The sequence below is a fragment of the Vidua chalybeata genome, chromosome 1 (assembly GCF_026979565.1).
Source record: "Vidua chalybeata isolate OUT-0048 chromosome 1, bVidCha1 merged haplotype, whole genome shotgun sequence".
Taxonomy (NCBI): Eukaryota; Metazoa; Chordata; class Aves; order Passeriformes; family Viduidae; genus Vidua; species Vidua chalybeata.
In genome coordinates this window covers 130,957,155-130,984,870 of record NC_071530.1, presented here as the reverse complement: position 1 = coordinate 130,984,870, position 27,716 = coordinate 130,957,155, and the positions used below count along the sequence as shown (strand labels likewise).

At 37.4% G+C, this 27,716-nt stretch overlaps 1 protein-coding gene across 1 annotated transcript in view; it reads right to left on the bottom strand.

Annotated features, from left to right (window-relative positions):
• The window catches only part of MATN2 (matrilin 2), a 61,602-nt gene that overhangs the window by 30,342 nt on the left and 3,544 nt on the right, over positions 1–27,716 (bottom strand). Inside the window, exons 3-6 of the mRNA XM_053935395.1 lie at positions 14,589–15,158; positions 10,482–10,604; positions 7,055–7,177; positions 1,047–1,169 (exon numbers count right to left, since the gene is read on the bottom strand). Of these exons, the coding sequence (XP_053791370.1) occupies positions 1,047–1,169; positions 7,055–7,177; positions 10,482–10,604; positions 14,589–15,158 (939 nt within the window). The remainder of the gene's footprint in view (positions 1–1,046; positions 1,170–7,054; positions 7,178–10,481; positions 10,605–14,588; positions 15,159–27,716) is intronic.

Sequence of the window (27,716 nt, the reverse complement as noted above, 5' to 3'; positions counted from 1 at the left end):
ACAGCCTTCCTACATGTTCAAATTAAGTGGAATAGTTATCAACCATAATACACAATATAAATACAGTCTATAGGCTAACCAAGTATCTCATCAGAAGGACTGAAATGCCCCTCAGTCTGGGAAAACACAGAAATTCAGTGCTATATTGATACATTTTTTCAGAAATAATGTTTGAACATATTATTCAATGATATGGGCTAAATTCACCACTGGCAGCAGCAGCAATCATCTAAAACGAATGGAGCTTGCCTCCTTACAGGCACAATAGTAATATTTCTTTATCAAAGCCCACATTTATGAAGAAAGGTAACCAGGAGGGTACATTAAGGTTTTCCCTTGACATTTCCTGAAAAGGAGCTATGACATTAAACACTGTGGAGGTTTTAGGTTGTTTTCCCAATTATGGGAGGCCTTGGCATGAATATTTTCTGGTCTGTCAGATCCCTCCGCTTCATGTCCATTCCTAAGTCCAGTAATTTTTGATTTTTAGCTTGGTATCAAATTTGACAAACAACAAACAAGCAAAGCCATGAAGTTATTATAAGCTGGTAGAAACATAGAATCCTGGTAGAAGATTCTGATACTGCCAGAGCTTTGTCACACCATTAGAGAACTACTCTGGAGAAAAATCCACAGAAAAACATACTGCAATGTTTCTTCTGATTGGAAAACTACTCATTATTTTAGATCATCTTACAAAGCAAACTGATTATAAATTGTCTTGCACAGACTTGTGTGTTTACCCAGCTGAAAAAAAAAAAAAGAATAATCAAAGAGACATCCAAGGCAAAGCTTTAGCTTTTTGTTGTTGAAAAAGATCCGGGTTTCATGTTAAAAGCTTCCTGTTCATAGGAAGGACCTTTATCCTTAGGCCCTCCCCTCAAAACATCTTGCTTTGCTATCAAGACCTTTGGCTTCCAGGGCACTCCAATGTTTTCTCTACCTGATGCATTATTCAGCATTCCCAGGACCAGTAGGAGGATTACTGCTGACAGATGGAAGACAGAAGTATAAACTGATCATAATTAAACTTTATCACAACTTACTTCCACAAGTTCTTTTGTCTGGATTTAAAATGAACCCCGGGTGGCATCTACAGTAATAGGAGTCCTTGGTATTAACACATTCATGTTGACAACCATGGTTATCCAAAACACAGTAGTCTACAACTGAAAAAGAACAAGACAAACATGCAATTAGGAAAAAAAATTAGAACTATTATGCATAGATATTATGGTTCTAGAGACACACAGTAGCTATAAAAAAGGAAAAGCTGATGTAATTGCTGTCCTGAAAAGCTTGTCTGCAAAAAGTAGTGCACTCACAACAACAGTTGGTAAATTCGATTTTAAATGAGTCCTGAATCATTTCTCAGCTTTGAACATTTATCAGCTCTCAGATTGTCAAGAGCCTTTACAACATGTTTTCTCAGATCTCGAAACCATGCCTCAGTAACTCTGTCCAGATGTTCACACTAGGCCAGGGCATAGAAAAGTTTGTTTGATTTAGTTCTGTCTTCTGTCTCTCAAGTCCCAGTCCTGGAATTGCTCTACTTTTCCTTAGTTCCCTCCCAGCTGTATTAATTCTCAGGAGCTGTTCCTGTAGCCTGAGTATACAGGAGAATCTTGGCATTATCTTCTACACTGAGGACTGTCACAGTACATTCATTCCCTCTAATGTGCTCCAGATTTGTTCTGTACAAAGCAGCTACAACTGCAAAGCCTGAGAGCTTCAGGCTGATATTCACCATAGATATTCTGCTTATGCCTTTTGCAAGGAAAAAAAAGTCACAGGCAGTCCTGTCACCTATTTCATAAGTCTGGTCATTTATTACACAAATCCATATTTAAAAGTTAGATTGCCAAAGGGTTATAAAGTAATACTTCAGAGTTTACTCTGTCAAGCCCATTCAAAGTTGCTAAAGAAATTAAAGGATTTTTAAAATTTCTTTGCAGGTTCAGTTTCATCTTCACAACAAAAAGTCTTAGAAGAAATTAAAGATAAGTCACAAAGCTGGTGCCCTGCCTGCAAAGAGCTGCCAGGCCTACATTAGGAAAGTGTACCCGATTCTTTCTGCAGAAGACAGTAAAGTGCTTAGCTTCATACCAAGACAGGTTCCTCTTTGCCAACTGAGTACATTTTTTCACTACACTGCTTAGCCAAACAAATTTCTTGAAGAGGCATTAATTTGTTTTAATGCAATCAATTCTTTCTTCACCTATGTAAATCATGCACACTCAGGTGTGCTACTATATTTAGGCAAGATCATCTACTCAGGAAAGCAGATTCAGTTACTTTGAAAGAGTTTCTTTTAACCCTTCAGAATATTTGTGTTGAATTAAGTCAAGCTACTTACTGGCTACCATATGATACCATTTTCCTGGCAAGAACCTTCCTGTTTCCAGACTGAATCAATTCATATTAAAACCTATTTACTGAATACATATTTCAAGGATATAATGTACCATACAATTAGATTTCATCTTAAATTAATTCTAACATGCACATTTTCAAGTGTTTAAAAGGCACATTAAGAAATAGGTAGGCCAAAGAATACATGCTATTTAGCATCATGTCTGGGAAATAGCCCCTATGGATGTTTCTGTAAAGTTACCTCCTCCTCTGCATTTAAACCTTAATAAAATTAATTTCTACTGCAATACCTACCACTGGCCAACTTATAACAGTGAGACTAGAATATTCAGTTGGAAGAGACACACAATGACAATTTAGTCCAACTGCTTGACCAGTTCAGAGTCGGCTTTGTCCAAATGCCTCTCACACACTGACAGGCTTGGAGCAACCACCTCCTGTACGAAGCCTGTTCCAGTGTTTGACCATCTTCTTGGTAAAGAAATGCTTCCTAATGTCCAGTCTAAACCTTCCCTGGCATAGCTTTGAACCATTCCCACATGTCCTATCCCTGGGAGAAGAGCGTATTTCTACACTGAGTCATGAGATACACATGAGAATGTGAAAACTTGAGATTTCACTGTTTTGAATTTTATCTCATATCTATTTAAATAAGATTTTTTTCTAAATGATTAGTGTCCTTTTTAGTGAGCAAACTATTAATTCAGTTGCCATCTCTGCATATTTGTTCCACCTTGTTTTTCTCACTTGGTATTAGTAAGTGATGAGAACCATCTTTTACTTCCAGTTAGCAGTTCTGCACTCTGGGTGCTTACATTTCCCTCTCTGAACTGTGGACTGCATGGGTCACCTTTCTCATAAGGGGTTGTTTTAGCCCTAGGATGTTTATAGAGGTTATTCAGACTTGGGAGGATGAAGAAAGTTAAGGGGAAGGGTAGGAGAAAAACGGGTAAAGCAAGTGAAGGCATCAGGAGGATGAAAAAGAATGTGAGGGAAGAGCAAAGCACACTCAGGGAAGACTCGTAAGAACCTAAGAAGCAGACAAAAAAATCCAGCAGTGCCAGAACTGCAGAGAGGTGCCAGCAGCCAAACTACTGCCAGGAAAAGGGGATCCAAGCCCAGCAACTGCAGCAAGATGGATATAGTCTAGCACTAGTGCCAGGAAAGAGAGGACAGCATGTCCAACAACACCAAGGTGGAGAGACTGAGTGTCCAGCAGCATGATGGAGAAAGGGCAGCTCATTACCAGAAAACTTCAACCGACAGGACTTTGTCCATGTGAAAAACAGTTCAAAAAAGGTAAAGTGATAGTGCCCTGCCAGCCAGATTTACTGCTGAGCAGATATTTTCAAGTATTGTTTAGCCTATAAATTATTTCGTAAACTCTGCATTGCAAACTCTCAGAGTGGTTGGTTGTTCAGTGGTCAGCTTGAATGGATACTTGTGAGTTCTGGCTGTGAGATTTCATATAATTATTGCCTTTCAGGTAACTGGCTGGCACATGTCAATAAAGCAATTAGTATCACTACTGATCCTTAAATTAGCCCATCAGAAAAATTTAATAAACATGCCTGTGAAATGAAGTTTCAGCACTTTCTCATTTGCTTTTGCTGGAGTTAAAACTTTAGAAGTCTTAGATATCTTAGATGGAAACCTTTGACTCTTTCCAAGAATATCACAATGCGTATTTCCTACTGAAATTCTCTTTTCATTCTCTGAAAGGGGAGGAGTGACTAACCTTAATGAAGTCACTGCTTTTTGCAAAATTGCTATTATTCTCAGTGATCTCTAGTATATGTGTACATCAAGATCTTTCTTTGGATCCTGCACATTTGATAATAAATGCTTCACAGAAAGGAAGGGTTAACTAGCTTAGGAGTAATGAAAACTGAGAGTTATCACTACTGATTCAGTACTACACATAGCCTCCCTTAAAAAATTTTCCAGCAAGGATGATAATTCATTTGTGATCACATCTGAAGAAGCTGTACATTATTAGTAGTAGCATATTCCTCAAAAACTTCAAATTGTTCAAACCTGAAAAGTCAAATTCTGGAGGTTGACAATAGGATTTGCAGACAAATTAGCATCAAATTCATAAATTACCCAGACAATCTTTTCCTGTTCAAGAAATGTAGAGGAACTAAGTTCTGAATAGACCAAATACAATTAATATACATTGAACCATTCTTGTACATTAGTAAGGAATTTAAAAGTTAAGTGGCTAAATATGCAACTGAAAAAGACAAATAAAATATAGAGATGTTAATAATGTGCTTTAAAATCCCAATTACTACTGCTAATTATTGCAGTGCTATGAATAGTATGTATTCATGTTTTGCTGTTAAAAGGTATAAATGAATAGAAATGAAATGGAGAAGAAAAACTGCTATAAAAGACAAGACAGTGAACCCATGCATGCTGTATTTTGAAAATAATTGAAAAGACAATATGAAATCTTTAATAATTGTGCTTATAATAGATGTATATCTCTTCAAGCAAAAGAAAGTCAGTGAGGAGGTAGGAAAAAAATGTCAAAGATGCATACAGGTCCAGATGGCACTTTCCCCAGACTTTGCAGGTAAGGCATTGACAGACAAAAAAAAACAAATACCAATGCAAGAAGTTTAATAAGTGGCATAGAAATATTTTGAAGTTTTAAATAACAAAAATAGACTTCATATTTATTACAAAAGATAATATTAGACTTGACATACAAAGAATTTCACCAGAATGAAAGCTCTAGTAGCTACCTTCCTGGTAAGGATATCTTGGGCTGTCACAGATCTTCAACTTGATAGAAAATAGTAACAACAGCTGATAACACTAAGCATGAATATTTCGGAATAGAATATATGGTAGGAAAGAACTGGGGATGAAAGAAGCTTCCAACGGAAGTCACAGATTTTCTGTCTCATGATATAGTCCAATAAAGAGCAGAGAAATATATCCTTTATTCTAATACAAGTAAAGGGTAGGGTCGAGAGGGTCAGCTAAGGTTACTAGGTGAATGTAAGATATAGAAATTTGGGCAGAACATAAAAACTTACCTAAATAACCAGTATTATCTGCATTTTCAAAACAATTTGGCTTCAAAAAGCTGGTTCTTCAAATGGTATATGAGTGGCCAAATTATGCTGGAGACAAATTATGTTGAGACCTTTAAATACTCCTATACTGAAATCATGACGCTACAAGTAAAGGAAACATTTCTGATGATTAAGCACTGAGTGAATATTCTTCAAAACCTCATGTTATTCCAGGCCTAAAAAACCTCAAAACCTTGTTTGTGTGTCCTGTGTGAAGCTACATGCAGAAAGTTCCATAAGTGGTCACCTATTTTGCATCTCAAAACAGGGTTATCCTGCAAGCCAATAGCTCTTTGAAGATTGTAAGAGAAAGATATGTTAGAACTGTTTTAAAATGCAAGAAAGAGTAGGGTGTTGGAGAAAAGCATTGTGGTGGCCTGTGGCAGATTTGAGGCCAAGGATTGACTTGGATTCATTTCCATGGGACTTCAATTTGTGTTTGAAATTAAGCATCTATCTAAGTGCTTGCCTGAAGAAAATACCTAACAAATAATGTAATTTTTTATCCAGATCTCACTAGGGCTTTTTGCAGTGGAAACCAGAAGACAGGATTTCCTCAGAATGTAGCACGGAATGAAAAGTTTACAAGAATAGGTACATAGGCTTGTGAAAGAGATTATACTAGAAGCATTTACCACGTATAAACAGAGAAGAAGACTGAGATATTTACAGAGTAATAGAGAGGGAAGTTGTCGCCCTAGTTATCAAGAGTTTTCTAAAGCCTTCTGAGTTTACATTCTTGTAGAGAACTTTCTCACACAACTTTCTGTAAATAACCTATTGTTTTGCATTCTTTCATAGAGGCGGAGAAATTTGATGTACAGGTAGTTTGTCCAGTGTCGTTGGAGAGGTGGCACGTTCACCCTCCAATCCACTGGCATCTTTTGAGAACTATAAAAGATTGGAGTCAGAAAAAATAAATTAGTCTCTTCATCGTGACCAAGGCTGTGGTGCGTCGTTTTTGCTTGTGTCATTTGGTGACAGGAAGTATGTTTTGTGCTAAAGAATTATTGTACCATATTTCCACACTGTCTCTTTTGAGCTGTAATTCTTGGAATTGATATTTACTTCCACATTGCCCACAGTGAAAATTAAAGGCACATAGTGGATGGGTTCCTAAAGTGGCTAAACTTTCCTTAAAGTCACCTTTCCAAAAAGGGGATGAAATCTCTCCTCACATCACCATAAAGTCAAGTGAAAAAAACATCAAGAAATTGTCCCTTTTCAAGTTTTTCTGTGCATAACTTCTGTCTGAAGCGGAGCTACTGAGTTTGTCTGCCTTTGTTTTTTTAATAGCCACATATGTCATGCCAGTACATTGCTGGCCACCTACCTGGATCTCGAATAAAACATCAGTTGTGCTGTTTCAAAACAGAAAATTACTTTCTGTGTGAAATTGGTTGGAACAATTTTCCCAAGACACCATTCATTATCAGTAAAGACCCACAAACATGTCAATTATGTGTGCTTTCTCATCTCCCACTCATACAGGAGCACATAATTGTCTATGGCTTAAGTGGATACTCATTTATATTGAACTTTGTTTTGGTTTGTGTCAAGAGATAAATGTGAATTGTTGAATTCATACTCACCAACACAACTCTTTCCATTTGCATCAAGCTCATACCCTTCATAACACTGACAGACGTAGGAACCCGGTGTGTTCACACAAATCTGCTCACAGGCGTGTTTCTCCACAGCACAAAGGTCCTGAGCTACAAACAATTGCATGAGTATGACATTCTTTGACCTTCTACAATGCACAGGTAGACCACAGATCAAAATACATTTCAGGAAGCTATGGACAGCTCTTTACAGATGAGCTCATTTTAACACAGATCATGCCAGTGTTCTGTCAAAGACTGAAAGACAATAGGATCAGTCACTCAAAGCTGAGGCACTCATTCCTTCAGCTGATGGCAAAGACTATTAATGGACCAATGATGCCTAGTAGAGTTCCTTGATGTATGTTTCCGTAAAACGTTCAAAGCACATTTTTCAGGGATTTTTTTTTTTAAGAAAAGTAATTGTGCTTATTTGTATATTTCTGGGGCTTTATTTTGCATAACCAGATAAATGATGATGAGGCTGGAAAGGGAAAGAAAAGGAAAACATAACAGTAAAAAACATGGGGATATTTAATTTCTGAGTTTTAGAATTTTTCAGTTTTATGCAAGATACCATCTCAAGTTACGCCTCCCATGCGGAAGATCTCAAAAAAATGACCATGACAAATGAGGTCAGTTCAGCACCTAGCCAAATAAAGCACACTGGGTTTTCTTTTAAACAGACTAAAGCTTTATGAGAACCCCAAGTTTTCCCAGTGAAAGCTCTGGAAGGCAGAGTACTTTGTGTTGCTCAAAGACTGCTCAACGCATAATGGTCATTTACAGCTACAAAATAGGCTTTTGGAACATGTTTGAGGAAATCAGCCAAGCAAAAACAAATTTTCTTTTATAGCTGTCTGCTTCATATCAAGCGGCATGATGAACAGCATAAACAGTCGCTTAACTCTTTTGTTCCAGTGTAAACACCCACAAATAGATAATTTTCCAGCTTGTTTCAGCTACATTCCTCTCTTGTATTATTTTGTTTATTAATATAAGATTTGAGCATCTCTAGAGAAGAATAGGAGAGATTAGTTAAACAAACAAATATAATGTAATAAGTAAAGAATACCTATTATCTGACACAAATACTCTTCTCTAGAAAAGTTAGAATACAGTACACAAAAGGAGCATCCTTTCATGGATGCAAAACCATAATAATTAAACAAATGTAAAAATATTTTTAGTTAAAAGAAAAGCATTTCCCAGCATGAAGTGAAGTTGCCAGTTCATTGCTGATTGAAGCCATTTGGTTAAAGGCTTTAAAGAACTGAGTACTAATAGCATATACTCTCACAATAAAAAAAAAGGGAACAGAAGAATAAAAATAGAGTCTAACAAAAGAATGAAAAGAGAGCATAACATTAGCTACATAGCATTCATCTTGTCTGCACTGCTTAATTCAGAAAGTGTTAAATTATGTATCTAAATAAACTATTTGTTCATTGAAGAGCTGCTAATACAACCAAACCTTAGATAAATATATCTGGTTTATGCTGATCATGTACTTAACATAAACATGATGAAGATCTACTTTACTAAGATGTCAAGTGAAGAATCCATTGTCTCTGTGCACTTGTGGGCAATTAACAGCTAGTGAAGGTAACTAAAATACTTCCAGACTGTGCATTTTTCTTCCACTGTGATTCTCCTACCTCCAGAACTAAGCTGTCCCCTTTGCTCAGGCTTGGCTCCCCATCCTCATGAATTCTGTTACATCTCTGTGGGGGTTTTAGATGTAATTGTTTGACCTCTTCTAGACAGATAGTGCATCATCTCTCTCTTTCACCAATGATTTGCACCATCCTAGCACATTTATGGCCAGTTTGATGACTCTCAGATTTCCAGTACTAATTGCTAAAATTAATTTATAATTTGGTGATGTAAAAGAACCAGAGGCTACAAACACATTGAAGGACTAATGCCTCTTTCATATTGATCAAACTGCAATCTGGTATCATCTTACTGATGATCAAAGCAGGTGAATCAAAGAAATCATGTGAGAGATAAGTAGGGAAAACTAATAGATATCATAGCTAAAAAAAAAGGTAAAGCAATACAGCAAAGGGCTTTGAAAAATGGAAGAGAGGGAGCATATTGAGGGCTACTGTGCATGGGTCACCAGCAGGAAAATTACACACAATTCCAAAACACTTGGAAATTAACCTGTATTTGAAGCAGTGCAGTGCCCAAATGCTGAACTACTGGCTGAGAAAAACTATGGAAATGTAACAGAGTAAAAAGAAGAAGAGACAATGAAGAAATAATTTTTCATACTTGTAATTAATTTTTTTTAATTTATTCACATACCTTCACTCTTTCATTGGTGCTTAGTATTTAATATTAAACACAGCTCTAAGCAAGAGAGACTAAGAATCCACTAATCTCAAGATACCTGGTTGTTTTATGGCACTCTCCTGAGATACAAAACATCAAACACAATGATGGGATTTGAGCCTGCAGTCTTCACCTTAGCTCTAAATTATTGATTGTAAAAGGCACATCCTATGCTCTCATGATGACTGTTACCCACAGTTTCTTGAAAAGACATTTTTCAAAATTTTTCTTCTGGCTAAAATCAGTTTAGCAGCTTTAATTTTAATTCATTCACTTTCATGTGAATCTGTACACTGCTGTGTGATAAAAACTGGAATTTTTAGCATGTACATTTTCCACAAGCAATTAAAGATAGTGTTACATAATTTCTTTAAAATAAGGGGGATACAGAAATAAATTTGGCATATCCCTCTAATGTAAATTGCTGTTAATTACTAGAAAACAAGTTAAAATGGACTAACAAAATACTGATCACAAAAATCAAAATTAAAGTGAAATAAAGTTTGTTATTATAAACTATACAGCAAATTACTCAAAACTTTAAAAAGTCAACACTTTTAAAGAGAGGATAAGCAAGACTTCTGAAACCATTCTTTGAAAGGTTGCAAACCCTTACATTTCCACCAGAAGTTAGAAAGAGCTTTTCAGAATGTCAAGTTACTTCACAGTTTTCTAGTATGGGGTTTTTTGCACCTGTGTGTACCTTCTAGTACTGTTGCTAGCTGGACAAGTTAGTAAAGTATCTAAATTCACTTCGTTTGAAATGATGAAGTTATTGACTTGGTTGTTTTTAATTGTTGAACTTAAAATACCAATAAAATTCAAATGTAATTTCATATAGTTACAGTGCACCTCTGCAGAGTTGTGTATAAAATTCAGCTGGATGTATTTCAGAAAGAATTGTAAGAACTTCACTTAAAGCAAGAAAAAGAATTACAACTTCACCTTTCTAGGACACTTTCAGATGATTATCATTAATTATGTACTGACCTCAGTTCTTTATGAGCCCAACAGAAAGGGTAAGTGATGTTAAACACTTTTTGGGAATATGAAAGAGAAAAGAAAGACAACATACTGTTACAAGTTTTCTGGTCAGCATTCAGAATGTATCCTTGTTTACATCTGCATAAGTAGGAGCCAGGGGTGTTTATGCAGAAGTGATCACAGTGATGCTCAACTATACTGCACATATGAGGCACTGAAAGAAAAAAGGAAAACATTATTAGCTGCTAGTCTTAATTACTTGTGGTCATGACTGGAAAAAAATGGTGTAGAAAATTTTAGTGAAGTAACTCAGAAATTTCAAATTAAGTGTTGCTAGTAAAGACAAAAATGAAAGCTTAAGAAAATAAAAATACACAAGGGAGTATCTGAAAAAACGAATCATTTCATGGCCCTATGAAGACAATGAAACAAACTTATTATAATCAGCTTTAGAAAACAAGTGAAGTTTAAGTGTAAGCTGATTTATAGGACATTCAATTTCTTGCATGAAGAAAATCACCACACAGCACACAATAATAAAGAAGAATGACTAAAAAAAAAAAAACTTAATGAAGAGACTGTTTTGCTTGCTTAGTTATTAATGTTGAGGAACATGCAAATAATACATGATGACACTGAGTATATGTATCTCCAAGACTCATTATGCAGGAGCTGAAATGAGCTAGCCTCCATATTGTAAGTCTTTCTGAGTCTATTTTTGTTCTGTTTGTATTTTATGTCTCTAATAGCAAGTATTAAAATGCAGCAGACAGACAATGAAAGATAAAAAGAATGGAGGCCCATTCAGTCAAATTCATTGTTTAACTATTTTTCTCCAGAGCAGTATTTGGGGATAAAGAAATCTTGATGCTTCCTTTCCAGTGCAGCATTGCTTGTATGTAATCTCTATAATATATAGGTGAATTACTTCTCAGAGAACTTTTTATGGAAAATTATCTATTTTGCTTAACAGCAATTAGGGATTGATGTGTTCCTTAACATACTAGGTTGACAAAGCTCAAAATTTATGGAATAGATATTAACAGTAATCTTCTAGAAACCACAACAGAAGCCTGCTAAGTAACTTAACCTGGTGGGTGTGGTACTTGTGGAAAAAACCCACATGTGATTTTAAGATATATACTATGTATCTGCTCTTTGGCATGGTTACAAGACTTAGGTATTTATTGCTAACACACAAACCACCACAATTCTCTAATCTCTCAATCTGCTTCTTGGATCTCACAAATTTCTCCCATAATAAATCTTCTCAAGTACATTTATTTATATGAACACAGACCTACTTTGACTTCTTGTCTTGTCATCTTTCTGTCATTCTGAAAATGAAAGCATTCAATGACAGGGGTCCAAAACCCCATGTTCCTTCTGAGAGTACTTTGTTGCTGTCTGTTACCAATCTTCCCATCTACCACACAAGTAGTACATTTTCTGAAGTGTTTCTGTTGCTCCCATTTCAAAGCAGTGATACTCTCGTCATTAGTCTGATTTTTGTGGTGCAGTCTGTTCTCTGAATGATTTCTGCAACCTCATCCATTGCAGGAGGTGTTCAGTGATCACAGGAAGGTAATAGGGTGATCTCATAGTTAAGGAATCTGAACATGAGCCTTTTTGTGAATTAGATCTTATCTCTATATCACAGGGCCCTTATTTGATTTGGGGCAAGACAATAATATCAGTATCTTCAAGGAAACATCAGCCTTCACGCTATAACTGTTCAGATAGAGACACCTGAATCTGGATTTGCAAGAATGCAAGTGATAGCTGTAGAGCTGTGAAAAACATGTTGTATTAGTTCAAAAATGTTACATGCCTGAAAATCACACCAGGGATTGCACTGAGTCAAATATTTAAAGTTGGTGAGTGGTTTTGACAAACTTAACACTGTTTCTGTGCCTCCATTCCTCCAATATAAAATGGGGATGACACCACTATCTACTTTACAGGAATACAATAAAGACTTCATTGGCCCATGACTGCTCCATCACAAGTTCTGTCTTTGTCACACTTCATCTAATCTCCATCTCCTTTCTTGGATTCTGTTCCCATTTCCATTGACATTTTTCTGAGTTTTCAACTCTTGTCTTATTCTTCATGCCTCTGATCCCTCAGGATACTCTTTTCTTCTGTTTTACTTTGCTAACTAGTAATAAAGAGGGGTTCTGGCTTCAACTGGTGTTTCTGACACCCTCAAACTTTTAGAAGTCAGAGGCAGCAACTGTAGAGAACCTCTGACTTAATAGAATAGAGCACATCCAGTTTACAGGAATTCTTCTGAGAATATAGGTCCTGGGTCCTTAGTCTCCCCCATCCAGTAGTAAGTAGTGGTTAATTTGGCTTACTTTTTATTTTCCCCACAGAGCTTCACCATTTGGCCATGGTTTTCTCTTGTCATCACAGGAACCATGAAGACACATTCTCACAGACATAAAGGTGATTCAGACACAAGGACAGCTCAGGGGCCAAAGTCTTTTCCCACAGCACAAAGACCAGCAGACAGCATTCCAGAAGACTTGACCAGAGGGGTGCCTTCAATGGTGTTAGCAAAGAAACGAGGTGTCCAGATGTTCCACTCAGCTACAATGATACTGCCTCTGGGTCCATACCTGGGAGGACTAACCACATTTCCTGGAGGAATGTAGGTGCTTTAGGAAGCAGAGGCTATGATTACTCTCTTGAGTAAAGCTCAAGCTGAATGCTGCTTCACAATCAAGAGCAAATAAAATGTTATGGATCCTGACTGCAATTTAGTACCTTATGTTGAAATCCATATGAATCTAACAGCTTAAACTCTCTGTTGAATCTGGATCTGACATGTCTTAGGATCTCACTTTGAATTCTCAGCACAGCAAATCCTGTGGAGACACTCCCTGGGAGCAGGAGGCAATTGCTATCCTTGTCACCTCCACAGTCCAGTGGGGGGGTGGCTTTACTGAGGAACACATAAGTTTGATTAAAAGTGAGCTAAAAAACTCTAATAAATTTATAGGACACTGCCTAGTCAGAAAAAAAAAACCTAACCAAGTAAATGGTATTTCTACTGGATTTGTTTCTAAAACACAATCTAAAAAATCAGCATTTGCTGTGCATTGCATTTAAACTCTGAATCCATGATAAGTTTACTTTTTCTTGGTTTTTAAATATATCCTACTAAGCCAGCTAATAATACAGCAAGGACGAAACAGGAAAAAAATCTATTATCTGATGAATGTCTGTGTTGGTGTTTTGTGCTGAGGCAGTTCAGCTGCTCTTTGAAACAATTTTGGAAAAGACCAAGTAAGGAAAATTCTCCAGACTATCCTTACAATAAGCTGCAGTTCTTTTCTGGCAAAAGCATCCCTAGACATGAGTGACCATTTAATCTTACCATGCTTTTTTTTTCTGGATTCTAGTGAAAATACATCAGCTTAATGCCAAATTCATATGAAATACTTTCATATTTATCTCAAGAATAAATAAAAAAGAAAAGTCTACTAAGCACACAGATTAAAATAAAATTAATTACAAATGCCATAATATTTGCAAAAGGTAATTCCTTATCAGGGAATTACAGATGGAAGTGATATCTCTGTTGTAAGTTAATGCCTATTAAAATATTTACCTTATTGTATGAATGAATAATATCACTGGAACGGCTTTTCCTAACTACTTGTATTTAAAATAGATGGAATACAAAACCTGCTAAGTCTGTGTTTCACTTCCAGTCACAAGGCATATACAGAAATGATTCTTTGCATAGAATTATTTTGTAAGCTTTGGAAGACGAATCCATGGACTCTCAAGATTATTTAAAAAACTGAAAGACTGTTCAGCAGTTTAAAGTTCCACTACTAAGGGAGATCACACTTAAAATGAAGAGATGAAAAAACTTATCTAATATTCAAATAGCAGAGATCATAAATTTATTGTCATTATGCAATAAATAAGAAAATCATGATATGTGTGTTTGCCTAATGGTTTATGACCATGAGCAATTGAACCACATTTTATGGCACTTAATAGTAGCATAAGTTTTCCCCACATGTGTGACTGCTGCTCTGTCTGTTGTTTGGCTAATCTCCCTTCAATATATATGTTCTAAGAGATAAGGTTTCATGTAAAAAAAAAAGTTTAATTATAATGCATATTTTTTCTGTTTCATTTTCATCTATATATTCAAATCTATATATAAAAATCTTACCACAAAGTTTAGTCTGGAAGGCAGAGGTCAGTGTTTCAATCTGACTGAAATTAGCAACCAGAAACACATGTTCTTCATGTGGTTCACTCCCAATGGACTTCAGAGTGTTCATATCCACTCTTCCCACTCCAATAGCAAAAATTAGGATTCCTGAGTTACGTGCTTTAGCAGCAATCTCTGCCACTGGATCTTGAGGTCTCCCATCTGTCACTATCATGATAATTCGGGGCACATTCTGACTCAGAGGTCGAGCCCCCTCTGTCTCTGAAAATGCAATGTTCACTGCATACTGCAGAGCCAGTCCAGTCATGGTGCCGGTGCCCAGGTGCATCATCCTCTTCACTGCTCTTTCGATGTCCTGCTTCCGCCGGAAGGTCTTCAACGAAAACTCCTGTTTGACAGTGCTGCCGTACTGAATCAGACCCACGTGCGTGGCATCAGGGCTGATGTCCAGAAACTGCAAGATGGTCAAAATGAACTCCTTCACTTTTTCAAAGTCATAATGACTCACACTGCGAGAGCTGTCAATGATGAAAACAAGATCCAGACGTTTGTTGTTGCAAGAGTTTTCTAAAAGGAAAATATAAAAACAATACTTTACAATTTCAAAAGGCAAATACGTTAAGATTTATTGTCTAAACAAACACTCTGAAAAGTGCTGTGAAAATTCAGGAAAAATAGGACATACCACAATTACAACTACTTGGGCAATATAAATTTGTTCTCCAGTAAATAACAAAACCTGCCTGATACTTGATCATTATATGTATTTTTGTGTGTGTGTATGTGTGAGGTAAGTGCCCAGAATGGTTAATGACAGTGGAATGGTGAGATAGAATCACACAGAGCTTGGGTTGGAAAGGACATTAAAGATCATGTAGTTCAACCCCCCTGCCATGAGCAGGACATCTTCCACTAGACTGGGTTTCTCAAAGCCTCATCCAACCTGGCCATAAACACTGCCAGGGATTGGACATTCACAACTTCTCTGGGCAACCTGTTCAAGTAAAGAATTTCTTCCCTATATCTAATCTACACCTGGCCTCTTTTAGTTTATTATTGGTTCATTACTTGTTGTCCTACCACACATGCCCTTGTCAAATGTCACTCTTCAGGTACTTGTGTGTTACCCTGTTGTGTCATTGTTGAGATTCTGACTTCATTCCCCATGCAAGGGTGGAAATCCTCTCTGAATGACAGTTAACTATTTAAGTGGGCTGCACTGTGATGCTTTGTGTGGCAGGGCCTGAGAATTTAGAAATCTAATACTGTGACAAGTCAGGAGGATATAAGTGTTTCATTGAAAACAGAGAAAACATAACACAAAGAAATACACTTCAAAAACATCTGTTAATTGCACTGACTGATATGAGATGTGAAGGGACTGATTTTTCAAGGAAGCTGGCACTAAGCAGCACTTTGCATGTACAAAGTACTGCTCTCAATGATGTCAACTGCAGCTGTGAGTACTCAGCAGTTCTACAAATCAAATGTCATGATTTCAAACATGTAATTAATACCCATCTGGGGAAAGTTTCATGTATTGGACTAGCTCAGCATCACAGAGAAATTATATGGTTGCATCAGAGAGAAAATCCTGTTGTCTGCAGTGGCACTCCACTCAGCCAAAAAACCTCTCATACTGAACACTCCCTGAAATCTATGTCAGCTATCAGAAGCCTTTTTTTCCAAGAGTCACTGAAGCATAAATATTACAGACAGAGTATGTCTATATCTGACTACAGCACAGATGGGCAGGCCAAGCTATTATGGATAGCAGCAGAAGTGAAGGCTGGCTGCCTTCTAGGCATCATAAGAGCTTTTTGGGACCCTGGGTACGTCCTCCGGCTTCTGCTCAGCATACTTTTCTGAAAGCATATAAGAAATATGAAACACATGCATGAGTTGTATGATGAGAATGGATAGGGACTGACCATTCACAGGAAGCCACCACATGACAGGCTTGAGGCAAGCCTGTGAGTTGAGCTATCAGACTTGCCACAGAAGAAGACAGCATATGGAAAAAGATTAAAAGGACTTTGATGGCATGTTGATGAAAAGAAATCAACAGAGGTTTAATGTGTATAGTAAAGACTCCTCCAAATTAGGAAATCCTTGAGTCACAAAAGCATTGCAGTTCAGGGAATAACTGCAAGTGGCATTTTCTTGTCCTTAAATTATTCCACATGCATCTACTTTTGACCTCTGTAGAGACAGAACATAGGGTTAGATATACCTATGGCTTCAATCATTGTGTCTGCTCATCTTGAATTCCTGTGGCTATAAATAAACCTGTGAGGTTGTTAGTTGTGTTTGTATACCTGGCTTGAAAGATTAAAGATGGGAAGAATGCTCATCAGACTGCAGTGGCATCCTCATTTTACTAAGATGAGACACCCCTAATCCGTAGCTTCCTGTATTGCCAAACCCAATTCAATTCCCAGTGCACTGTCATCCATCTTGTACAGTGAATGAGGCAAATGTTTGGTGGAAAAGTAGTTTCTAACTGTATAATCAAAGATGATGTCATACTTCACTAGTACAAGTGGGCCAATCAAGGACTCTATTGGAAAAATGTCTCTCTGTGGACTGTCCTTTAAACAAATTCACTTGTGACTGCTGACGAACACTTGACGAGCACTTCTGCCAAGGCAGGGGGTGAGAAAGATGCCTGTTTTCACTCGTTAACTCAGAAGCCTCTTTCATAGATTACCAAGAACATTTTTTGGCATAGAATAAAAATGCTCTTTAATGACAATTTAAATGACTGCCTGGATTTATTCATGTAGAGTCTACAGTACAGCTTTATTCATAAGCGTAGGAATATGCTTGGGTTGCTTATTATTTCAAAATCAGAGTAGGTTGAATATAAGCCAAGCTGAGCAGAAACAAAATTCCAGTTCGAATGGGATATGGATATCCTGACATAACTATTTTCCACCTTATTATCTTAATTACCTTATATATATATATAAAATTACAAATTATCTTTACTAATATAGCATGAATGATTCCAGCAATACAAAGATAATGCTAAAGTTATGATTTGTGGGAGCAGACCAAGAGGAAAGAAGGATAATTACAGAAAAAAAGGCTAAGAATATGTGTGTGCATAAGAGGGGAAGGACAGACAAGGGAGAAGGATAAAATGGCTGATATTTTATTTCCCTTAAAACATTTCAGCACTGATTCAGCAAAGGTAAATCATGCCTGACCAGCCTGATTACCTTCTATGACAAAACAACTGCCTGGAGGGATGGGGGAGAGCAGTGGATACCTCTAGTTCACCAAGGTTTTCAACACTGTCTCTCACAAAATCCTCACAGGCAAACTCAGGAAGTGTGGACTGTGTGAGTGAACAGAGAGGTGGTTTGAGAACTGGCTGAACAGCAGATCCCAGAGGGCTGTAATCAGTGGCACAGGGTCTAGTTAGAGGCCTGTCACAGGTGATGTCCCCCCAAGGTTCAGTACTGGTCCCACTATTGTTTAACTCTTCATCAATAACTTGGGTGAAGGGGCAGAGGCCTCCTCAGCAAGTTCCCTGACAACACAAAGCTGGGAGGAGTGGCCAATACCCCAGATGCTGTGCAGCCCTTCAGAATGGCCTTGGAAGGCTGGAGAGATTCCAGAGAAGAACAATCTGAAATTCAACAAAGGTGAAGGCAGGATCCTGCACCTGTGAGGAATAACCTGCACCAGTACAGGATGGGGCCTGACTCTGCTCTGCAGAGAAGGACCTGGGCGTCCTGGAGGACAATGAAATGTCCATGAGCTGGCACTGTGTTCTTGTGGCCAAGAAAGCCAAAGGTATCCTGGGGTGCACTAGGAAGACCATTGCCAGCAGGTCCATGGAGGTGACCCTGCCCCTCTACTCAGCCCAAGTGAGGCACTATCCGGAGTGCTCTGTCCAGTTCTGGACTCCACAGTACAAGAGAGACATGGAGCTGCTGGAGTGGGTCCAGAGGAGGGCTACAGAGATCATGAGGGGACTGGAGCATCTCTCACATGAGGAAAGTCTGAGAGAGTTGGGCCTGTTCAGCCTTGAGAAGAGACAACTGAGAGGGGACCTCATCAGTGTCTGTCAGTTTCTGAAGGGAGGGTGTCAAGAGGATGGACGAGGCTCTTCTCAGTGGTGACAAGGAATAGGACAAGAGGCAGTGGGCAGAAACTGATGTACAGGAAGTTCCACCTGACCAGGTAGAGGAAAAACTTCTTTATTTGTGTGGGTGTACTTGAACAGGCTGCCCAGAGAGGTGGTGAAGTTTCCCTCACTGGAGATACTCAAGAACCATCTGGACACAATCCTGAGCCATGTGCTCTGGGATGGCCCTGCTTGAGCAGGGAGGTTGGACCAGATGATTCACTGTGCTCCTTTCCAACCTTGTCCATTCTGTGATTCTGTGAAAACAAATCAGAACTACAATCATGGTGCTGAATCCTTTTAATTGGAATATAAAGATTTGGATCTCAGTCTGAAGAGATAAATTCATCTATTCTGAAGTCTGGAATGAATCTTGGTGGGAAAAAGCCTGGAGAGCCTTGGTGGACAGCAACACATGACATTGTGCTGAATTACTTTGGAAAAATCTATTAAGCTGAATGAAACACAGTGTTTTTCAAAACTACTTTGACCAGCAAAGTTCTGTCTACAGAAATACTAAACATTTCCAAATTAAGACATATTTTAAATCTTTGTCTTCTGATTTGGTATGAATTTTTTTAAAACTCTGTAATTATTAAAGTTGATTTAACTTGGGCTCAGTGAAAAATAATATGTAACACTTCTACAGATAAAAAATCCAGCTTGGTGGTATTTTGAGGAGTGGCAATAAGTAGTAATGACTGACAGATCTAAACACTTATCCCCTCAGATAAATTTTCAGTGATAGCTTTTTAGTAGTTACATGCTTCTCCATTTGTCCTGTAAACTGTAATTTCTTCCTCTGACCAGCTCTCATTTTGAACAGTGAGCTTTCTCACTACTTTGGCAAACATCTTTATAACCAAAAGTTAATTCCCTTTCACTCTTACAAAAATTGACATACTCACTGAAAAGAGCTACTCATCCATAAACCTACTTCTAAGTCAGCAGAGGTCTTGTATTGCCAACGCAAAAGTTAAAAAAACCCTCAGTGTGGGTTGTATTATCCAAAGGGGAAGCCAGGAGAGGCTTCGTCCAACAAAGACAGAAGGAAAGATCAAGTCAGTGGTAAATATGTTCTCCTTCTCTACTCAATATCCACTTCATAAACGACAGCTACAGTGATGCCACCTTTGGAAAACTAACAGTGCAAGGAAATTTCAGCTCTACTGGGAAGAATCCAGCTAGGATCCAATTACTGAGAGATACATAAAACAAAACTTAAAATAATATTGAGCATCTTCATTTCCTCTAAAGCTGAAAATTTAGTTAAATCATTTTATCTGATAACTGCAGGTTTCCTTCTATTCCTTTCTCAAAGCAAATTATGCTCAGCCCGTTTTGGCTTTGACAAAGCTCACAGTGCTCACCCACCCAGGGTCTTTGTCTGAGAGTGTGTTTCTATCCTCTCATTTTTCACTGTTACATTCCCTTAATACAACTAAAGTAGCACTAGGAAGCTTTCTTGGGCATTCAAATTGACTCTTCTAGGCTGTTAAACCATTAGAACAGTTCTGATACTATTGTCTGAGGACAGTTCACATTTTCTCAAGCAGTCCTCAGGCATGATATAGGAAGCAGCATGAGCCAGGGATCCATCCTTTGTGGATAGAACTGGTCTGTGAGCTCAGGGTATTCCCTAGCACAGAAGCAGACCACGTTGGTCTCAGTGCCAGAGAGCAGTCTAAGGTACCAGCTAAGCTCAGAGGCCAGCTGGCTCGATCTACAGTGTTAAACTCAGCATCCTGCTCAAACAGAGTGGCTGTATACAAGAGGACTCCTGGGAATAACCCCTGTAGGGATTGTTCTTTGTACCTGCTGAAACACGCATGGTGATTGCTAGTCACTGTGGGCCATTTAACAGCAACAACAGTGGTGGAGTTCCAATGTGCAAGAATGTGCCCAGCACTGTTTCGTTTCCTCAAACATTTCCATCTGGGCATATTTAAACTGAACACATTCAAAGACACAAGTTTTAGATGGTGATTTTTCAAAAGTTTTTGCAAGTTGGTTGTCTTGAAAAAGCTGCTTGTTTAAAAACGAGTTAGTTATTTTCTAGTTTTGTCCTAAATCTTTATGACTCCTTAATACTTTTTTTTCTTAATCTAGATATTACTTATTTGGTTATGTAGGTCTTTATCGTAATAGATGAGAAGGGATAAATGTTAAAAAAGGCTATTGTTGTATGCAAAACAAAAGGAAGTTAGCTCAGTTTGGTAAATAATACAACAAAGTTTAGACATTGAAAAAGTAACTTATAACAATTAGCTCCATTAAGATGTTCGTTATGGAGTATGACAATTCGAGCAAAAAGAGTTAAGAAAAAATGGGATCATAGAATAATTATTGCCTGATGTCAATGGTAATTTTAATATTTTGTGTTTCTTAGCTCACACCCTAGTAATGCATATACAAAAATTACATGTGCTGTGCCACTGCCAGCAGTAACACCATGTTTATTTTTAGATTTTATCTTTGAGTAACAGAACCAGTCTTCACTCAAAATTAAATAAAAGGGGGAGAAAACTATTCTCCCTGTTCACATATTTTACAACTTCTTGCTAAATGTCTCTTCTTTCTTTACCATTTTATTATCTCATTTTCCCTCAAGCCCTCAATATTACTTGCCTGTCTTCTTTTTAGAACTTCTTTCCTTATAAATCTCTGCATAACTCCTATGAAATTTGTTAAAAGATGTATGAATTTCCTGGGTATCAAATTTTTTTTATTGAAGTCCAGAATTCTGGTTTTCCCTAGCTAAATATCCAGCCAGAAAGATTGTGTTTGACACGTTCTCAGAAAATTCTAAAAGATTTCCTAGGTCATCAAGAACATTTAATCTTCTTGTCATAAAATTATAAAAGTTCTACTGTGGCCAAAGAATAGCTAAATTTCCAATTCATTCAAAAACATACCAAGTGCAAAATGCTTTGGGAAACATATTTCGTGATTGTGATTTTTGCAAAGAAGAGCAGTTATTCCAAGTACTTGTCTCTAGTGAGACATTTTGAGAAAGTTAGCTTCCACTCCTTTTGGTTTTTATTTTAATTCAAAGATGGACAAAGTATGGTATGGTACATTTCAGATATAATCATACCTGGTTCCTGAAGTAAACATTAGAAACTGCCCAATACCCCTTTCCTAGTACACATACATGCTGCACTTGGTTCTGCAGGTGACGTCCCCTCTTCCCAGCTCTGGGACAGGCTGTGGATCCAAGACCTGCCCCTGTATTTTCTGGCCCCATCCTTGCTCTGAATCTTTCCCCAAACACACAGGCGTATGGCCCTAACCCAAATGTTCATTATGAGTTTGGCAGCTCACCCATTTTTCCTTACAAATTTCTTCATCTGGGAACAATCTCTAAATGGAACACAGCCTCCAGACATTTCTTTATTGCCTCTGACAAAATCTTTTCTGAAGTTCCAAAATTTCTGGGACAACTGTACAGCAGGAGGCTCTTCTCCAGAGATTTCCATTTCCTTCTACATGCAAATGCTTCATTATTAGTCACTGCAGTGACTAAAGTAGTATATTACTTTGTTCTCATTTCACCTCACTATTTCTATTCCTTCCCTGTCATGCTTCTCAAAATAACAAGGTCATTATTAACCCTAAGTCTCTCTAAATCCAAAGTCCCAGAACTGACTCATAGTTTTTCTTCATTTCTTTACCTATACTGGTGCTTCTCTGGTATGAAGCCAAAGTATGGTGTAAGAATAGTCTCAAGTTTCTTAGTTCTTTCTGCATATTTCAGCTGTTCTGAGACAGAAACTGTTTGGTTTTCTGACAGGAGTCAAACCTGCTTTCATGGTCAGGAGGACCAGGGAGCAGGTTGTTTTCCTTGCAGGCAGAGGAACACCTGCACAGAAGCATAAAGTGTCCTGATATCCCCATGCACATGGCAACATGAAAATCTACCCACCATTTTCTGACAAAAACAAATGTTATGTGCTCTCAGCTAAGGATAGCTTATACCCATGAGAGATGAGGAATTCATTTTCTGAGCCACAATAGAGAAACTTGTGGTACACACAGTAATGCTACTTTGCATCCTGTTCCCACAGCCAGCCTGGAAGCACTTACTCTGACTGTGACTGTCTTCCTGCACTCACCTGTAAAACATCAAATCACAACCAACATGAAAAAGGTGATTGTATGGAGGAAGGTGATCTTTGTATCTTTGTGCTTGAAGATATGAGACTCCTATCTTGGCTGAGCTACTTAGGATGCTACCTAGTTGGTGACACAGAAATTATTAGAGGAAGAATGGATGCAAAAAGTAAACAATTGTTAGTAGCAGCATAGAAAATCTGAGAAAAAAATGTGACCTTACTGAGTTTGTGGTGTCCTGCTTTCAGGACATAAGCTTAACATTTTAAAAACTCTTATTGATACTTTTTTTTAAAGTTGCCCATGTCTTTGTTTATGGGGAAAGCTGTTAGCAACCTCAACATTACTCATTGATCAGCTGACCTGAAACCACATATTTCTATCTATTGGTAACAGTCTAAGTATTAGATTCTTTTCCAGAGCAAATTCAGAAACAGCATGAGGGGATAGTGCTGTATACCATTCCCCCTGTCTCCCAAAACATGTGGGACATCATGTCCACTGGTGAACCAGCAGTTCTTCCACTTCAGCAGTACTTAAATAAGATGCTGTCTTCAAGGTTCTAAAGCAATTTAAAGTATGTCCTCGTCCACAATAGTGTCTGATTACCCACTCATGCCTATAAAATGAGATGTTCTTGAAGCCATGCAAATACTGTTTCCATGATTTTCAAATTATTTTGCACATATGTACTTTTTAAATTAAGAAGGCAAAGTGCTCAAAATGAAGTCAAAACCAGCACACTGCTGAATATCAGTGTTCTTTCTTTTGGCTTGATTTTTCTTCAAGACATAATACACAGAAGAGGCTTTGAGCTCCTTGATAATATACTCATAACAACAGTTAACAACAGTTTTTTTACTCACAGTAATGTTCCTCACTGAATTATTGTCAAGGCAAACTCTTTTTCAAACAGAAATGGTATTTTGCAGTAATTTGTGGGGGTTGTAACAAACAAATTCAGAAATACAAAGATCATTTGATGTTTAGTTCATGACTCAAGTTTTTTTCTGTAACAGCAGATATTCTTTCATCCTGTGAAAATATTACAAATTACCTTTAAAAAAAGGGAAAAGAAGAAAAAAAAGGTGGGGGAGGGGCAAATTAAAAGAATAAGAAAACAAGTCAAAGAAGGGAGGAAGGAGGAAAGAGGGAAAAGGTTTTGTTAGAGGAAATACACATTAAAGAAATACAATACAATTTCTTGTGATGCTGGAAATCAAATTATATTCCATATAATTTAAATTACATAAATACTCCATAGGTGACTTAAAAGTGAATGTGATTTTGATACACGAAAATTAATAATGAATATTAAATGCAAGAGTTGGCAAGTAGAATGTTGTTCTGTGGTTAAAAACTGCTATCACAGACCAAAATCCAAATTTTCTGATCTCCATGATAATTGGCTACAGATGAGCTTACTCAGATTAGGACATAAATCCCTGAGTTCTGTCAGGGTCCCAGCTAATCCTCATGGCTCATTAGCTGGGGCTGTTTAAGGGATAACAGCTGCAGGAACAACTGGCTGGGCAGGGATATGTTTGCTGATCAGATCTCTTTTTCTCAGACTCTGGGACCTCTGTGAAGGGCTGGGGAGGCACAGCCTTAGCACAAACCAGGCTACCAAGCCTCAAAGCCACAGAGAGAGGGTGTCCTGACTGTGCATAAACCCTGGAACTTGAAAAAGCAGCTACTGGGGGGGAGAGGCCAACAGCTAAGAGATTAAGATGAAAGTTGAAGCTTTGAGAGTCAGCATAAAGTTCATGGGTGACCTCTCAGCTATAGAAACAAGCACTACTGGGAAGCAAAACACACCATTGCTAATATTGCCTTGAGGCAAAATGATTGCACTGTGTATCTACACACCTCAGAAGGAAAAAAACAGGTGATTTTGTAGGCTGTAAAATGCTTGGCTTGCTCTCTTTCCAAACATAATGTGTTTCTATTTATATGGCAACCTCATGTTTTGAATAGAAAACTGATAGGTAAATAAATGGATAGGTATTTGATTACCCTGTATCCTTGCAAAAGCTTGGCTAGGATTTTGCTTGTATTTTAACTACTTATGTGGTAATTCAAAAGATGTAATTTGCAACCACTTCCTACCTTCATCTGCTGCATGGAAGAGTTTTCGTCTCCCCCAGTACTACACCAGTACAGTATGTCTAACACATGTAGTTACTGTGACATAATTCTCATTTCAATTGCAGTACAGACTTCAGTTACAATAATTCTACTTTCTGACAGGATTATGTCTGAGGACATAAAACTTGTCAGGCTTGCATTTAGGCGAAGAAATAACACATACATACACTGAGGCTGTGAATTAGTTCCTTACAGCAGAAAGCATCCCACATTGGCTCAACAGTCCACATTAGCAGAATATAGAGATATCTGGTCAGCTCTTACTGTATAAATATACAATGTATTAAACCAAAATTAAACAGGAATCTTATCTGCACTCCACAGAAGCATGATGGCTTGGGCTCACTTTTGTCACATACTTTCCCTTCTGATTTGCTATTAAAATAATTCAGAATGTTTAACCTGATAATGTCTTAAGCCCTAGTTACATACACTCAAATTTAAGAACTGGAGATAAGAATCCTTGGATTAATTTTAACTGGCTGTAGCAGATGATTCATAAACTTAGTGAGTATTGCACGTAGTTCTGATTACTTCATATTATTAGTGGAATCATACATATACAAGCAAGAGACAAATCATTGTATATTTTGTTGCAAAATATAATTTGATGCAGACAGATGCATTTGCATTTTGCAGCAGCTTCCACTGAACAGGAGCCAAGTACATTTCCTTCTTGGCCTCCTATCCCCTCTGTTTTAATTTTGTGCAGTATCTGTTAATTTTTTGTTGGTTCTTCTGGTATCATGTAATATCTAAAGGAATGCCCCCTAAAATAGCTTTTCTCCTTACATAGTTATTTTCAAAATCATGTAGCTGCATGTTTCATATTCCTAAGGAACAGGAAGAATGTTATTGCTTAGAATAGTATTCTACATTCAAGCTTTCACTGTATTCACTACAGCTTTCATGCATTCACTTCAGATCTTTGCAAAGAAGTATGCCCATATGAAATGAAATGAAATACATGCCCAGTTCACTATAACAGAGCTCATCAAGAAAAAAAGCAAACACAAACACTTGGGGTTTTTTTTTTTACAATGTGGGAATTTTGATTTGCCTCATTTTGTAATACATTATTAATATGCAGTAGGGCCTAAGTCCCAAATCTGCTTCAGAAAAAAACCCCACAACTTCAAATACCAAGGAGGCACTACATCTTGGATCTACAAGAACTGGATGCATGTTGCTTCTAGACATGAGACCTGCGGAAGGGTGTTGTGGACTTCTCACTGGCCTTGCAAACACGGTATGGAAATCACCAGTCTGGACAACTGATCTTGCTCTTCATCAGTCTGTTTAGGTGCAGAAGTTCATTTCATTATATCTGAAGGGAATCAGCTAATCTAACAGACATAATTTTATCTTTATAACCATGTAACAAGTATATAACTGCTTTTCTTTAGAAAAAAATGGAATATTATTTTCCTTTCACAAATCAGTATAAGCCAAATTTGATCCAAACTCTGGATCAAAGTACTGATGAGGGGAAAAAGAAGACAAAATTTAGTTCATATGTCAGACAAGGGGAAAGGCAACTGTTATCTGCTACAGAAAAGAGAAGCTGACCATCTTACATCTTTCTGTTGTTTCACAAGATCTTACACAACTATGGAAACAATTATTTAAAACATAAATAGACCTGCATGAAAACAGCATCTTCTAGTAATATAATAGAAATTCTTCTATTATTTGAAATACATGCATATCTAATATGCTGCAAGAAAGACTTAAGAAAATGTTAAAAATTAATTAATTTGGCACAATTGACAAGTTTTTTATATTTGGAAGTCTGACTCAGTGTTTAATAAAAGAAAACCTGCAAAGCAGTTTGGCTTTCAAGGGCCATATAGTGAGAGTTGCTAAAACTCTATTTCCAATAGATCCTTGAACAAAATAATTCAGCTCTTTCACAGAAATTACTAGCTATAGCAATAATCAATTTAACCAGCAATAAGCAATGCAAAGACCTGCCAAATTAAAACAATGAGATTTAGTTGAAAAATTGAGGAACAAGAAAAATACATATATTTTCAGACACAGCTCATTCCTCCAGAAGACTTTGTTAAAATGTATAGGCAATTAGACCTAACAAGACTGTTGAGAAATCTATGAAGTATTAGTGCATGGCTGATGAAAAAGTAAATCCTCCTAAACCTGGATCTCAAAGTACTTTTCTCTCTATATGGACAATCTCACCGAATTTTTCATCCATTCCATTTTACTTATTTAACTTGTCAGTCTCCTAGAACAACGACTTTTACTTCTGCATTTGGACACTACTGGTATTTCACCAGTAAATAGTTATCACAGCAATACACTTTTGTTTTAAAAATGGTGAAAAGAAGTAAAAAGGAATAAAATTATTTTAATATTGCTATACTTACATAGCATAAACTTTCATCTTAGTCCTGAAAAAGAGACTTCCATCAAAAAAATATCCAACCCCCAATCTTAATTTTTATTACTTTTCCAGGTACCTGTTGGTTCCTTGCAGCTATTTTGCTCCATTTTGCCTGCCAAACAAGTCTTTACACAACAGCAGCAATTGTCATCACCACCACTACTTATAATATGCATACTACATAGAATGTGACAATTTTTAATCCCTGTTAAGTTGCTGGAATTCTGGAATGATTATATGAAGTCTATTACTTGATGTCACTGAGATCATATTTTGGACCTGTTCTTTCTCATGCCGTTTAAGGAACATTCAACTTTCCAGC